The sequence below is a fragment of the Convolutriloba macropyga genome, chromosome 4 (assembly GCF_964194025.1).
Source record: "Convolutriloba macropyga chromosome 4, txConMacr16.3, whole genome shotgun sequence".
NCBI lineage: Eukaryota > Metazoa > Xenacoelomorpha > Acoela > Convolutidae > Convolutriloba > Convolutriloba macropyga.
In genome coordinates this window covers 52,158,367-52,174,734 of record NC_134471.1, presented here as the reverse complement: position 1 = coordinate 52,174,734, position 16,368 = coordinate 52,158,367, and the positions used below count along the sequence as shown (strand labels likewise).

General features: G+C 36.9%; 1 protein-coding gene across 3 annotated transcripts in view; it reads left to right on the top strand.

Annotated features, from left to right (window-relative positions):
* The window catches only part of LOC142338497 (uncharacterized), a 175,607-nt gene that overhangs the window by 84,320 nt on the left and 74,919 nt on the right, over positions 1-16,368 (top strand). For all 3 annotated transcript variants that reach the window (XM_075388277.1, XM_075388279.1, XM_075388278.1), the window contains exon 10: positions 15,450-15,601. In XM_075388277.1, coding sequence (XP_075244392.1) covers positions 15,450-15,601 — 152 coding nt within the window. The remainder of the gene's footprint in view (positions 1-15,449; positions 15,602-16,368) is intronic.

Sequence of the window (16,368 nt, the reverse complement as noted above, 5' to 3'; positions counted from 1 at the left end):
CATCTATATCCATTAGCTTGTACAGACCCAGTACAGTCTAGCAGTACCCCTCATTTGCCCAAAAGCCCAACAAGCCCGAGCAACTTAGCCCTAAAGCCCAAAAATCGCCAAAAATTCGAAAAGTTTTGACCTCAAATCTTAATTATTTTGTTATATTTCTAAAAGTCTTTGTCCAAAACTGGATTAACCTATTGTTTTGAAAAGCCCTCCTCCAGTAGAAGCGATTCCAGCTATTATTGACCCCATTCGACCCGTTCTATGTACCAAAAACTTAGCCTAAAATTGACCTTTCCGAAAATCCTAGGATCACTTCAGAAAAATAATCATAAAAATGTGAAAAATGCCCCGATCATCTCAAACTTTTGCGCTGCAGCTTTTTTCAAGCCGAGGAACCGACATGCAATTTTTGAAGCGATTTGGAGAACTTTAAAAATTGAGTGACGCTGGAGCCCTCAATTTTTGACACTTTTCGAATCCGCTCGAATTCAATGATAACTCCCACAAAAAACCTCCAATTGACCCATTTTATAGCCCTAGACCATCCTACTGCTCACGGTTGACATCCCAGTACCCAAAAATCCTGCCTAAAATCAATAAAAGTTGAGTTATGACAAAAATACCGAACCCTACCAAAATGCGTTAAAATTGATAAGAATGTAGTGTAAATTATACCCCATAAATATGCCAAAAACTGTCCCAAATGCCCCCAGCAGCTACTCCCAACTGCCACCCACATGGTACAACCTCAAACAACCGTTAAATTTCAATATTTCAATATTTCCAAGTATATGTCGAAAAATGACGAAAAAACGAAAATTGCGCTTCGGCTTCCATCTACTGCTTCAAAAAGTTTGTCATTCTATTCTCCACCTGACGCGATAAAAGCCACCTATACCCCCTACAACCCTAGTGCAACCCCCCACTAGCCTTGTAGTACCATAAAAAACAGTCCCAGTTCGTCCCAGTATCAACCCTGAAGACTTAAACCCAAATAAGCTCTGAAATTGCCACAATTTTGTCAGGAAAAATTCAGTTTTCTCCCACTAGAATCGAAAATATTGACTTCTGACAAAAATTAACCATACCATCAGCACTCCCACATCTATATCTCTCAGAATATGCACTCCCAGGCCCCTAGTGCCAATACAAGCTGAGAAAAGACTGCCCAAGTAAAGAAAATCACAAAAAATCGAGTGTAATTTCCGAAAAAAAGTGATCAAAGATGCATCTTAATACCTGAGTATGCCCAATTTTATTGTTAATTCAGTTAGCGCTACTCATGAGCAGTCCAACCATACCATGCAGTCCAATACATAGCCAATAACCTATCCCCTATCTCAGCCTTTTCAAAAAACCCAGGTTCACTGCAGCAAAAACGTTATAACTCGTGAAAAAATTGTTGAAACTGCCCAAATTTTTGCGCTGCGTTTTTGAGTCGATAAAGCGATTCACCAATTTTGAGCTCAATCGAAGCATTTTAAAAATTGAGTGACGCTGTACCCCTCAATTTTGGAGACTTTTTGAAAATTTACGAACATGTTCATAAAATCCGAAATATTGATCGAAAATCCGATATTATTAGCTTAAAACATCCGCATGCTCAAGTTCTACACGCTCATATCAATTCTAAAGTGAAAAATTTTGAAAATTGTTAAGTAAAATATTGAAATAATAACAAAAACCTGAAGCCTACCAGACTCTTCTCAAATTCGCCAAAATAGAGCCAGATTTAGACCAGAAAAATAGCACCAAATAGCTGATCTATGAGCCCATATCCAATATTCAGTCTCCCTAGTAGTTGTCCAAGCCCAATAAACCCATACAATCGCAAAAAAATTCATAAATGTTGAAAAAAGTGAAAAAATCGAAAATTACACATATCTGATCAAATTTAGTCCAAAATTCTAAAGTGAAAAACTCCACATAATAAAGTCAAACTATGCACCAAACTGCACCAATAGCTGCTACCAACATAGTATTCACTAGTATGACCCACAATTACTGTCAAAAAATCAATTATCTCCAATCTACGTCAACTTATGCACAAAACATGATGCTTCACAAGTAAAAATCTAGTAAATTTCACAGAAAAACCGGCACAAAACACAAGTTAATCAACTTTAAAGCTACCAAAATGCTACCCCTGATAGCCAAAGATATCAGTACTAACAGTTAGCACCTGATTTAGGCCACTAGAGAATCACCAGACCGATACATGTCTCGAAGAAGCTCAATTAGTGGAAAAATCATGCCTGAAAATTAGCATTTTGGACGTAAAAATCAATGTTCTGACCCGATAAATAGCTTCAAACCCTATAATTCACTAATATACATTAGTACCAAGCACAGACAGTACCATTTTAACCATTCAATACCGAAAATGTATGAACAGTGACGACTTATTCAGACCGAAATTTCATGATTCAAAAATAGCCAGGTTCAGATCACGAAAACAGTCATAACTTTGCGAAAAATGCTTAAATTGCGCCAAATTTTGCGCTGCAGGGTTTTTTAAGCCACAGAAGCGACCTGTCAATTTTGAGCCTGATTGGAGCAATTTAAAAATTGAGTGACGCTGGAGCCCTCAATTTTTCGCATTTTTCGTTTTTTCTTACATCAGTAAAAAAGTTGACCAAAAAGTGCCCAATAACCTGAATTTATAGCACAGTTATTCCCCACCGATGTCTAATGAGTGGTCCAAGCCAAAAAATTTGCTCAAAGTGCAATAAACATTGAAAAATTCACATATATGCAACACCAGCCCTGATGCGGAAAAATGGCCAAAATTACGAAAAAATTACATGTGAAAATTAGTACCAAATACTCTTCTAAACCAGTTCAAATTATTCACAAGTGCTGCTAACAACCAGAATAAGCATCTAGAACCATTAGAACCAGTCCATGATCAATAATTTACAAGTAAATTAAAGTTAATGCTCAAACATCAAAAAAGTCGTTATGTCATCAAATTCTCACTTTCACCACTATGTCCTTATAAAGTCACACACCGCAATTAAAATGTTAGCACATGCTCATATACACTTCACAGCTGCTAAGTACCAACAGTCAAAACCAATTATCAAAGCTACAATTGACAAATAATAAGTAAAATCTCACCTATAGATGAAATTAAACTATATGATGAATATAATTGCACCGACACTAGTCAATTCTCATCGGCGCTATCCTCAGCTACGGTACCACCACCACTAGTACACTGACCGGACTGACCCCTTGTCCTAGTAGAACGAGTCACGTACCGCTCAGCATCGTCCAACCTGTTTAAATGTCATAATGAACAAAAAGCCTCAAAACTATATGAAAAACACGATAAATCTTCACAAAAACAGTTAAATACTCACTTTGGAAAGTCTACGATTGGCTCACAATGGTACCGATACTCATTGTCGATGAATTTCCCGATGCACTGGATCAGTACAGCAGGAGCGCTGGTTTTAGCATTGATAGAATGCCTGTAACACACCCAGCCGCCCCCCATTTCCTCAGTATACTGCCAATAGATATTGACGTTGCATCCGAGGAAATAAGCCATACCGACAAACTAAACAGCAAAACCTTAAATAGTATCTACCTACACATGCGCGTACCAGAATCACCAAGTATTGAAAGAAACTTTACCCAGAACTCGGGCAACGACCCATTATCTTCACTCTCAGCAATCTCATACTCCGACACAAAGTACCCTAACTGGTCCTTTACAAGTTAAGAGAACCCAGGCGAACGCATCTTGGCCACAATAGCCAAGCGTAGAGCGTGAACATTATGCTTGGGAACCTTCTTGTCTGTAACACACCGAATAAATGTGAATTACAGTAATAAACTTACTGAAAATTGCGACAAAACACAACAAATACCTGACTTCCGACCAGTTAAAGTGTAGTACAGAGCACTGAGAGCACACAGACCACCAACTTCGGCCCTCACACCAGCCGCACCAAGCCATTCTGGAGTTTTAAATGACACTATGTCCACATACTCAGCATAAATGTCATTGTAAAACTCGTACCCCAATTCGGCACACACGTTTGCACGCAGATTTGCACGGAAAAAAGTTAAATGCACCTCTTTGCCATGCATCTTCTTCACGAAACATGGCACACATTCACGATTAGCTCTAAACAATAAGCATACACCACTTCACAACTACTAATACATGTAACAAACTAAAGAAAACCAAATAAAAATATAAATAAATATTATAAACATATGCAATTACCTTTCAACAGCGGCTTGCAATCCACCCATTGAACGTGGAAAGAAGAACCCAGCAGCTTTCAGGCGATCGACTTGTGACCTCACACGAGTAGTGTGCTTTGCAGAAGCACTGAACCCGACATGAAGCGAAGCCAACTCCTGAGACACCATCTGCTGAGTTGGAATTTCCTTCTCCTGAACTTGCATCTCGCTGCCCACCTTCACTTCCACTTTGTACATCAACACCTCCCGATTCACGACCAACTCCGAAGTCCCCACATTCTTTATCCTCAGTACCATATGTTCTGCTTTGTCCCGATAAGCTCGTCGCTCCTCAGATGTCCGAACAAATGATGGATACATCCATTCAGACTGAGACAACGACTTGCTTCGCAAGAAAGTCAGAAAATCCTCATACTGGGCAACATCCATGATTCACAATAACTATCTGAAAGTTTAAAAATTGAGTCAAACTAGTTATTAAGCAAGCAGAAAACTAAAGTGTTAAGTCAAAAATGAACAATCACAGGAATGAAAACACACAAACAGAACAAATTATACAATAAATGCCAAGGACGTTTAAATACCATGCTATAACGACCGCTAATAGTTAATAACACATGCCGCAAAACACACAACAACGCTCTGAACACACAATTACACCCTTCACTAGCATTCACTTATTTACTACGCCTCACTAATTCTTCCTTTATCCCCTACTTATATCCTCAATTCCTCTCACAAAAACAAGTCTTGATATATACTAATTACTATGATATTACTAGCACCTTATTAAATATTAGTGACACCAAGTATATTAGTCAGTATATTAGGATATATTGCATCAAACTACAACTAAACATATACAACTAAAAGTCAGTTAATAAGTTAAATAAATAAATAAAAATAACTAGTTAAACTGCCGTCTCCTCCATCTCAACTCCTCCCTCATCTTCCTGATCTTCAATCTCTTCCCTCTCCCTCCTTCTTCCCACACATCTTCCTCTCCTTCTCCTTCTCCACATCCCAACAATCCCGAATAATAAGAATAATAATATGAATACTAACAATAATATTACGTCCCACTCCCATCCATCTCCTCCATCTTCTAAGCTATTAACTACTGCTGTACTATTATTGATATTACACTCTGGGTGCCGCAAACAAGACCAGTGAACCGAGTTCCTTGATACATACCTGGTCCCGTTGCCGCAGCACCCCAGAGTGATATTATTCGGGCCGACAGTAATATTAAAGCACATATTGACAACAAATAATCTGAAAAACTCGAAAAAACATGTAAAGACTGCATAATTCGACCACCCCAACCACTATCCCCATCATCACACACCCATCATTCAACCAAATAACCATACTTCAACATGTTTAAACACCATATTTAGTAGTAATATCAATAAACATACACATCAACACACATGATCACAAAATAAAGTACACCTGAAATGAACAAACATCACATAAACAAGTGCCATATTGAGAAAACTAGAACTATAAGCCTGAGTACAGTAAATAAATGAACAAATAAACACCGGAAGAACAAAGTGGACCAGTTGAAACACTCAGAAGAGCCACATCAGTAGAAGATTGTCCTGAAACATAGTTGATATTATTGAAATATGAAAATGATACTCACAATTGTGTTGACTCTCGTACTTTTCGGCCCCATTTTTGAGAATCCGATTAACACAGAAGCAGCTCTGGATAAAGGAATCATCTTCCATAAGAAAGGAAAGATCCTAATTACCGAAAAGTTCATTAACGTGGAATTTTTAGTACCGTTTCCTCGTTATAATTTCACGATCAGACAACAAGTAGAGACTCTACTTAATGAACTCTCCAAAAAGTGGATCACGCAATCAGAGTTTTGCAACCTGACATACAGCATTACATATCGGAATCAAACAGATGCCTTCAATGTTGATTGGCTTTACACAAAGATACTCAATGAAACAATAGAAGCCGAAATTGAAGTCCTTAAATTACGCAACGAGACTGAAAAACTCCTTACCAGAGTCGAAGAAGACCCTCACAATCGACAAAAACGAGCCGCCCCGCTTGCAATCGCAGCCGCAGTCGCTGGAATTGGACTTTTCGGTCCAGGAATAGCAATGAGCAGCGGAGGATGCGGTGGAATCACAGGAATTTTCGGATCTTGTCAGCGAACGTCTCAAAACGCTGAAAATATCGATCGATTAGCTAACAGTTTCAATAGCCTCAACGACTATGTCATGGAAATCAGTGCACAAACCGATGAGAAATTCTTTCTAGTTGCTGACGAACTTGCAAAAGTTTACAAAGTTCAAAACGAAATGCAAGAAAACCAGAACAGATACTGGAAACTAGTTGAGGAACAATTTGCAATTGTAGACCATAATCTGAATGCACTAGCCTCCTGTATGGAAATTCAATTATCACAGCAACAATTGAACTTTAACTTTGACACAGCAGCATCATTACTTCTTACTCTTTATGCAGGTATTAAAAGTTATCGAGCAGCTTTATATTCTTTTCGAATTAATGTTATAAATGCCATTCCTACTTTACTAGATAAACGTCTTCCAATCTCTTTAGTACCGCGAAAATCTTTGATAAAGATCCTTGATGCAGTCCATGATAGCCAAAAGAACGCCCCAGATCGTCTAACTTTGGCAATAACAATGACTGACATACTTTTGTACTACGATGCGAAATTAGTACAAGAGATTTCGACAGTTGAAGACGGACTTTTACTGACACTAGCCATTCCCCTAGCCTCTAGCCAGACAGTGTCTGAAGTTTATCGTGCAAATGTAATCCCTATGCCATAGAAGGACTCTGTAGATGCCTTACGATACGTGATAGAGGGAGAGTACTTAGCAATCTCAGAAGGACAGATGGAAACTACAGTACTGACGAAAGCTCAGTATGATAACTGTCTTGGATCGCCACGATACCGAATCTGTCATGAGACAATGGAAACCCACCTTGGCTTCTCCTCGTGTTTAGCAACCCTCAAGTTTCACCACACAATCTCAGCATTGAAAGTATGTGATACAGAGAAGGTTGTGTTACCCAACCCAGCGAGCACAGAACCTTGGATACAGAATTTGGCTCCTAACATCAGCTTCAAGTGATTATACCCTTAGTGAGATTGGTATGGACGAAAATGGCCGACACATCAATGTTCCTCATAAAGGTTGTAACATCTGTTTAATCACATTAAAATGTGGACATACAATGTTCAGTGACAACATTAAGATTCGAGCTGATTTACAAAGTTGTCAGTACCTTCCAGCAACGAGAATTAATGTAAAATTACCAGATCCACTTGCACACTTAATTGACTCAGTACCTAACATAAACGACCTTCCGAAATATGATTCCAGTACTGAAGCAAACCTCGATTTATTGAAGAAAGTTAAAACCGAATTTATTTACTCGAATAGAAAGTTATCAACAGAGTCACTAGATGCTATAGCAAAGCCAATTACCACTGAAATGAAGTCATTTAAACCAGCACTAATTGACAAACTTGAATCTTACGTACCGATCAAACTTTCTCTTTCTTTAACCATCATTGTTTTTATCGGAAACCTAGCTTTACATATTCTCTTCATGTTCTTATACCATAAAGTAGCTTTTGTACGACGAATGGTACCAAATTTCATGAAGCTTAACGGAAACAATGTACCGCTAAACCCAGTAGTTTCCGTACCTAAACATCTGAAAGCAGATGTTATCACAACTCTTGCCCAACAACTCAAGCAACCACCGACAGTCATATCTCCAGAAGAATTTGGAACCCTCAAGAGACAAAGACGACACTCATTGCCAGCAAATTCAGCAATATCATTGAACACCCTTGACAGATTCAACACAGAAGACGAACTGGACAACCAAGCTCAACCCCGAGAGGAAAGTATGCTTTGAGTTCTGGAAAGTCTTATATAGTTCGACAAGTATTATTCTTTTAACAGTTAAAATATCCCTTCATTCATTAAGTTCTATAAATCAGTGCTTTATAAGTTCAAACTAGTACTCCAATCCACAACATAAACCAGTGCTTTAAATCATCCGTTCAGGTCGACCATATGTGTTTTCTCAACACCAAGTTTAGTGCCATTATTCAAAGAAATAACCATGATTATTTTCAGTGCTAATTCAATGTCTCCTCTTAATCTTAACTTTAAACTTATGTCTTCACTCTTTACTCTGAAATTAGCGCACTTTCACATCTTTAATGTTCCTTCAAAGGTCTTAATCTTGTCTTCACTTTTCTCACTTTAATCTTTATCTCAATTTGTCTCAACTTAAACTTTGTTTCTCTTAACTTCATTAATTGTCTTTAACTTAAATGCTTTCGTTCCTAAACACTTTTCTAAGAAAACATAAATTGGGTGGCTCCAACAAAAATATGTTTATATCATTATACTCGTGCAGATTATATGTTTTATAGAAAAATTGTAAAAACCCAGTTCCTTCTCAAAATTTTCATGGAAAATTTTCATAAAGCCGGGTAGTGTCACGCCCCTATTTCGTCCCTCATAGTTACGTGATGATTTTCCTTTAAATATCCATAAATAAGTGCTCTAATTTAGTTCATATTCAGTTAGTTTCAAGGCCATATATAGCCAGTATTTCCATCTAGGCCTGTAACCCCTAATTTGTTTATCTTTATGAAAAACAACCGCAGATCGACAGTTTTACTAGCAAACACTTCAAGTGCCTAAAAGCCTCAATATTTACTTTTTTGAGTTTCTTGATGATAAATTCACATAATCAGTAAATAACTTCATGAGAGATTATGTACTTGGTGAAGTAATTATTCTGATAAAGTAGGTGCTAATACGGAACTTGTATATGTACTTAACAAACACCAAGAGACGTACAAAAGCCGGAAATCGTCCTACTTGAAAATCAGTAAATATTTACGAAGGACCAATACAACTGAAGGCACAGTCTTGCGGAACCCACTAGCGGCAGAACACCGGATAATCAGCCTGATGATCACTTGGCCAGTTACTCTTAAACTTGATAAAACTTGAGAAACTTCTTACTAATGTTACTGATTAATTCTAGCCTAATTAATTAAAGATTGAACTGGAAATTCTCTTGAAAAACTTCCAAGTTTGATAGACTTTGTTAAAGCAGAAACTTAGGCTAACAGGACTCAAAATACAAGGCAAACTAGTGGATATATCACGCATCCGAACCGCTCAATAAAAGGCTATTACTAGCTAAATTTATTCAAAATATATCTGCTAAAAATCGTACTGTGAAACATCAAAATAAGTCCTTGTAAAATGGCAATTATTCAAGTTAATTACTCCTCATATAAACCACAATAACACCACGAGGAACACTATTAAAAATCAGTGCGTAACATGGTGACAGGAGTTACTAACTGTTTCACAGTTTAACGGACCGAAATTCCGAATAATTCTTTGATTAATTTGACATTTCTTTTCTTCTTTTGACACTTTCTTTATCTTCTTCTACTTCATTACCTTAAGAGACTCCAATCATCCAGACCAGCATCCAGCACTTCTTTTCCGAGCAAGACGATAATGCAGAGAGCAGTAACAAAAGAAAGAATGGGTGGAAACTGTGTGTGTGTCTTTGTGGACTAAGTGTAACAACAATTCAAAAGTGTTTGAGTGGACAATAACTGGAACAAACTCAACCACAGCCGCCACAACGGACAAAAACAACACAGGGTATTTGCAAACGAGGATATTGCGAGTAAATGAATTTGTAAAATTAATTTTGGTGCTTTCTTTATGTCAATTTATGAAGAACAAATTCTCCCCGCTATTAATAATTGTCGCGCTTCCCCCAATTTTGCTGAACATATTGAAGGAAATAACATCAACTACACTCATAACAGCAATAAAACACAAGCTCAGATAGTAAGCGCTTTTTCCTCTTCAGCTTATAAATCCATCGTTATTTATGTGCTAGATAAAGATGATAAACGTGTTGCAATTTATTGTACAGCAAAAAGTCTAAATCAAAAAGCTCGCAAATTTGGCCTTATTCGTAACAAACTTAAATTTGACAGAGATATTAACCTTGACAACATCATTACTGATTATCAGATAACATCAGAATAAGCTAAATTACTGAAACCATCACTTAAACATTAATTAAAAGAGGGCAAAACAAAAGTTTAAACAAAAATAAAAAATAATTATATTTTATTCCCCCGCCCAGCTCCGGAGGTTAATGAATCAAACAGTGACTTCGGTCATTATGCTGTTGCCTATTTGAGTGCAGCTTCCACAAGGCCTGTGCGGTCGTGGTCCCCACGAATTTTCCTAGACTAGGGGGCACTCTTTAGAGGTGAGACTTCGGCGGCCCATACGGCTTCAACGATATAAGTCTGACGATTCGACCGGAGCTTTAGGAATAGGCTTATAAGCAGCCCTTCTTTATTATTTTCCGAACGAATGGTTTCAGTAGTTTCTTTTCGATATTCTTGTGCTATTCATTTAACTGTTTTCTTTTAAACCCCCTTAATCTCTCCATTAAGTTAAGTTAAGCGTTCTATTTAATACTTTAGAACGAAAGTAAGACTGATAGAACGAAAAGTATATAATCTAAACGGGTAAAAAGCAAAGTGGCACACGCGCAGATCAACATCACGCCCTTTTCCGGATCAGAAACGGACAACTTTAACGAGTTCGAACAACTAATAACAGGTGCAATCGGAGTTGCAGCAATCGCAAACGCGCAACAAGCGAACTTTTTACAGTTACATTTAAAAGGAGACGCCTTACGATACTTCTTAACCTTACCAGAGGCTACCAGACTAGTTTTTGAAGACAGTATAACAGCTCTAAGACACAGATTCACGCAGGATGACTTGAGAGAAATTAGAATCATAAAGTTAGAGAACCAAAAGTTCAATCCAAAAACACAATGTAAAAAAATTTCTTAGTAAAGTTAAGAACTGAAGCCAATAAAGCATATCCAGCACCTGAAATAGTAGTAGTGCCAGCTGGACATGGTGACCCAGAAGATCGTAGGTTCGAAAGAGAGACAGCAGCAAGAGATTCTGCCCTTCAGATGTCAGAAAACAGAAAAAAACGAGCAAATAAAGCGCTTCTTTATTAAGTCTATGCCAAACTGGCTTAAGCCTAAGCTCTTAGAAAGGCCAGAAACAGATACAATAGATCAGTTATGCACCTTAGCTAGCCAACAAATTGCAATTAGGGAGATGTGCAACAGAGAAGAGTACTTCGACGACGGTTTTAATGAAATAACGGAAACAAATGCTGACAAAATGTTAAAAGCAATAACTACTATTTCAAATAATCAGAAAGAACTTGAGCAGAAACTTGAGCAGAGATCAGCACCTAAAAATGAGCCATCAGAACAAGGCCCAGTAAACATATTCACACCACATTACCCTCAACAAGTCTACAGACAAAGTTAGAGACAAAATTTCCGCCCCCAATATCAAAATTATCGACCAAATTACCCTCAATATCAGTCTAATTATCGTCCAGATCAGCAAAACTATCGGCCCCAGCAACAGTATGCCCCTCGTGCTAATAATTACCGAGAGTTTAGACCGCAATTTAATGCCCCTAGACCATTTTATTATAACGAACAGCCACAAACTCGGAATTATTGGACTGAACCTTCGGCTAGTCCTCCATTTGTTCACCCAGCTTATGTTAATAGACCTGTTTACCGGTTCCCAACAAAAAACACCCCTCAAAACCTTCTTAGACAGGGTATAGTTTACGATAGTCCAGCACAAGACCGATATGGTATGCAAAAAGCAAAAGAATTTAGTCGTGCTGGTGCACTCCAAAGTAGAAATATGAGAGGTATGAATTACCCATTTAATCAACAAAAAAACTAATAAAGCCACCCAACTTTAAAAAACAAAATAAAAATTATAAAAACTCAGTTAACCATTATAACGAAAGCACGTCTAGTCCTAGTTTAGATAAAGTAATAGAGCCAGTTTATATTAAAAGTAACAAAAAGCGTAGAAAACGCAAAAGTAATAATAATAAATGTAAAGTGAATAAATCTGTGCAACTCCCAACACAAGTACCTCAATCCGCACCAAAGCCAACACCACATGTTCAGCAATTATTCAGCATTGTCCCACTTTTAGGCAGAACATTGTCCTATGTTAAAGTTAAATTTAATGGAGAATTAGAAAGACGCGCACTAATCGATACAGGAGCATTTGCCAACGTGATAAGTCGTGAGTTTTACAAGGAGCTAATTATTACAAATATCAATTCAATAACAGCAATAGAAAAGCCAGATCTAGATAAAGTTAAAATAGCAAACGGAAATATAGTTAAAATTGACAAAGCAATTAAAGTTACATTTAAATTGGGCACACAAACATTTACAGAAGATTTCCTTGTTTTAATTGTCACAACTCCTGTAATATTAGGTAACCCATTCTTCGTTAAACACAAAGTTAGCATCTGCCCAGGACAAAGTTACATTAAATTCCTTGATCAAACATTACAAATAAATGAAATAAAGCCAGAAAAGCAACCTAGAAGAGTGGTAAAACGCAAAAAATTTGGAGTTTATACACAGAAAAAGCAAGTTTTACAACCAAATTAACAAGCAGTATTAGAATGCAAGCTTTATGACAAACTAGAATCATTCGCTGACCTTTGTGGAGTAATAATTCCAAACGAAATCTTTGAAAAAGATAGTGAAGTAATATTAACATCATCTCTAAGTAAAGTTGCTGAAAATAACATTCTGTACATCTATGTCCTGAACATTACTGACCATTCAATTACCATAAATAAAGGCGAAGAAATAGCCAAATTCTCATTCTTAACATCAGACCAAGCAGAAAAGTTGTTAGAAGTAGATCCTCAATTAATAAATGTTGCAAAAATGAGCGAAAATTACTTAACAGAAATAAATCAATTAATTCAAGTTACAGAAACCCCGAAAAGAAAATCTCAATCAGCGAAACCAGCGCCAGAATATGAAAAACTATGGTTCCCAACGCCTGAAACCTGCCCAGATCCGACAAATTTGTCGCCCTTGCAGAGAGATATCTATGAGCAACTGCTAAAACTGCAAGAAATGGAGAAATTAGATCCAAAGGGTAATCATCAGGATAAAATAACATTTTTGAGCAAGTTTCCGTGGGAAAAATCAGCCCTCATTGATGGCTGATTCAACTCCTCTTTGAACACAATGGATGTTAACTTTATCGATAAAATATCAGATTACGTTGACTAAATGCGCAAAACGCGTCATCAGAAAATATACACCAAGTTTTGCGAAAACAAATGTGAGAACATAGCAACAAAAACGATGAATAGGAACAATTTGGGTCAAATCAAAATGTTTAAAAATAAGTGATGTCAAAGTTAATAGATCACCTAATCGTATGTCGAAATCCGTGACTAATTCGTAACATCTAAAATTTCAAAGCGGCAAACATTGCTTCCGAATTCCATTGAGAGACAAATTGACAAAATACATCAGTGCACCGAGTGACGAAAACGGAACACATCAGTGCATATGAATAACAATATTTGATAGCAAGATACAGAAAGTTACGAACATTGTTTGAAAATAAAGGGCCTCTTTGTAAATAACATGTGCTGGAAACTGAAAACCTTGCTTGAATTCAAAAATTTAACAATTGGAGGGCCGATAGTATCTTTTGAGACTGAAACCTGATTCATTCAGGCAACCAAAACCATCTTCTAACGGCAAAATTTAATCATGCAGTTTTGAAATTAAAAAGTGTTTAAGGCCAAAAAGTCGTAGGCTAAAGGTTGAAACCTCGAATTGAAATCAATTATGTTTCACGAAGTGTTAATGTCATAATAAAAACATTAAACTTGCAATGGATATTTTTCCCCAGTCATTGATTGAACCAATGATCAGACAATACAAAGAATAAAATACAAAAAACACAAAAAATTCACCACTACTTTATGAAAACACAAAAGTGATGAAGAACAATCCGTAAACTATCTATTGGAAGCATTAAATACGTTTGTTTATGCCTCACTCAACAGCCAATTGTACCTCTCTTTATTTGAGACGAAGGGAAAAATCAGCAAAATTATAAAACACGAGAAAAGTCAAATTATCACAGTAGTTTTATGGAATCACTGCCATTAAAATCATTAGCTGTCCATTGATCGATTGCAACAATTGCGTCTATGCACCATTAAAACAGATCTCTCAGCGTTAGTAGCACTGGCGCGCAGATCAACAGAAGAAATCGTGAAAAATGAAGCTAAATTAACGCCGCACGTGAAAACAAAAATCTAAAAAATCGATAACTGTTTTGAACAGCAATTTCTTGCTTCCCATCAAATGGACTCTGAAGACTCTCTGTTGATCCATCTGCTCATTTGCTGTTATTGCTTGATTAAAATATGTACTCAAATTTGACTTCTCATTCATCAACTTTAAAAAAAATATCTTTGAAAAATACAATTCGAATCATTATGGACTTGGCTCATAATAGCCTTGTTACCACTTCGCAGCTGTTAAATTAGGTAATTGTTACCCATATTAACACAAGCTATCTAAAAAATAATTTACCTAAAGCAGTCACTAAATGTGAACAAAATTACCTTAACTCGGTTAAAAACCCCAGAACTGCTGTTTAAAATAGTAGTTTCGCAAGTTATTAGAAGTTCAACTATCACTCGCTGTATTTTCAGAACATTTTTTGAAAAGGTTTTTGGGCAGAGCTCACGGGAATCTTGAAGAAATAGCTAAAACGTATGATTGGGCCTTGATGAAAAAATTGTAAGTTATCAAAAAAATTGGTAAAATTGTTCAAAACTTTTAAACCAACAGATTTTGCAACCCTGTGTGATTGTTAAAAAAATTAAAAGCAATATCGCTTTGAACGTTTGATTTTTTGAAAGCAAAATAAAACATAATTTGCGCAAAATAGAAGTTGAACTATAATGGTGAAAGAGCTGAATTAGTTTTTTTTCTATTTTGGCGTCAAGATGCTTACAACTATTTGACGTTGCGATCACTTCAAATCTGATTTGTCTCTTTTTTACTAGCTGTTCCAAGCCTAACATTGGTCAGTGCAGTCAACGGTGGCTTTTTCTCGCAATCTGTCATTTATGTGTTCATGTTTTTGACGCCGTTTGTAAACTTGATTTCATATTGTTCTTAACTGTAATTTCAATACCCAACTTTACATCAATTAAAATTGACCATCTGAAAAAGTTCTTTTTAATGTGAAGATCAGTCGATGACGGATGGTGCGAAGAAGGACCTGGAATACATTGGCAAGTGTTTTGCCGAGTGTCTGTGGGATAAGAAAAACGAGTTCGTCTCTGAGTACAAAGACCTCCTCATATCCCTCGAGGGTTTGGAGAGTCTCATCAAAGCCAGGGTAACTACTCAACCTTGGAGCTCTTATGAAAAATTTGGGTGATTTGGGACAAGGCGTTTTTAATCAAGACGGCTATTTTATCTGAAGCATGTCTTTATTCGCTTCTCAGTATGCAATTCATTGAAACTGTTTTGAGGAGACATAAATTCATGGTGTTAGGGGCGGCTTGAGCCCCTCTTATAGTCCCCCTGCTCCTCATGCTAGCATCCCTAAGCCTAAACTGGCTACTACCGCAGCCATCCTTGTTCGCTTGAGAGCAATTGGTGCGACGTTAGTCGGTAGGGTTTTATAGCCGCCGTCAACCTCTCAACGGTATTATTTAGATGCTCTATTTTTATCAAGCGAAAGAATTTGGATAGTATTGGTGTTCTGTATTTCTTGTAAGATGTTTTCACACATTTTCCCATGACGTTGAGCTTTTAGAGAAAAGAATGGTTTTTAATTTAATGATAGCTCAAATTTGAGTGACTTTTCAATAAAGTTTGAAAGTTTTGCCATTTTTTTTGTCATTTTTAAGAGTTTGTCGATCTGTAGGGGTCTTTTTCAAGTGGCATAATTTTCCTGGTTTTATTGAAATTAGCGTCAAGTACTTGGGCATCTTCTGTAGTTCTGGCTAAAATTCTCCAAATTTTTCGGGGTTTTTTGTGCTCTGTTTTCTTCATATGTGCAGCCAGATCTCTGCTAGCATGCAAGTTAATTGTTATGCGGGTTTTGGCAATAAAAAATTGGTTTTCCAGACATAAGTATGAAGAATTAAAAAAATTGGC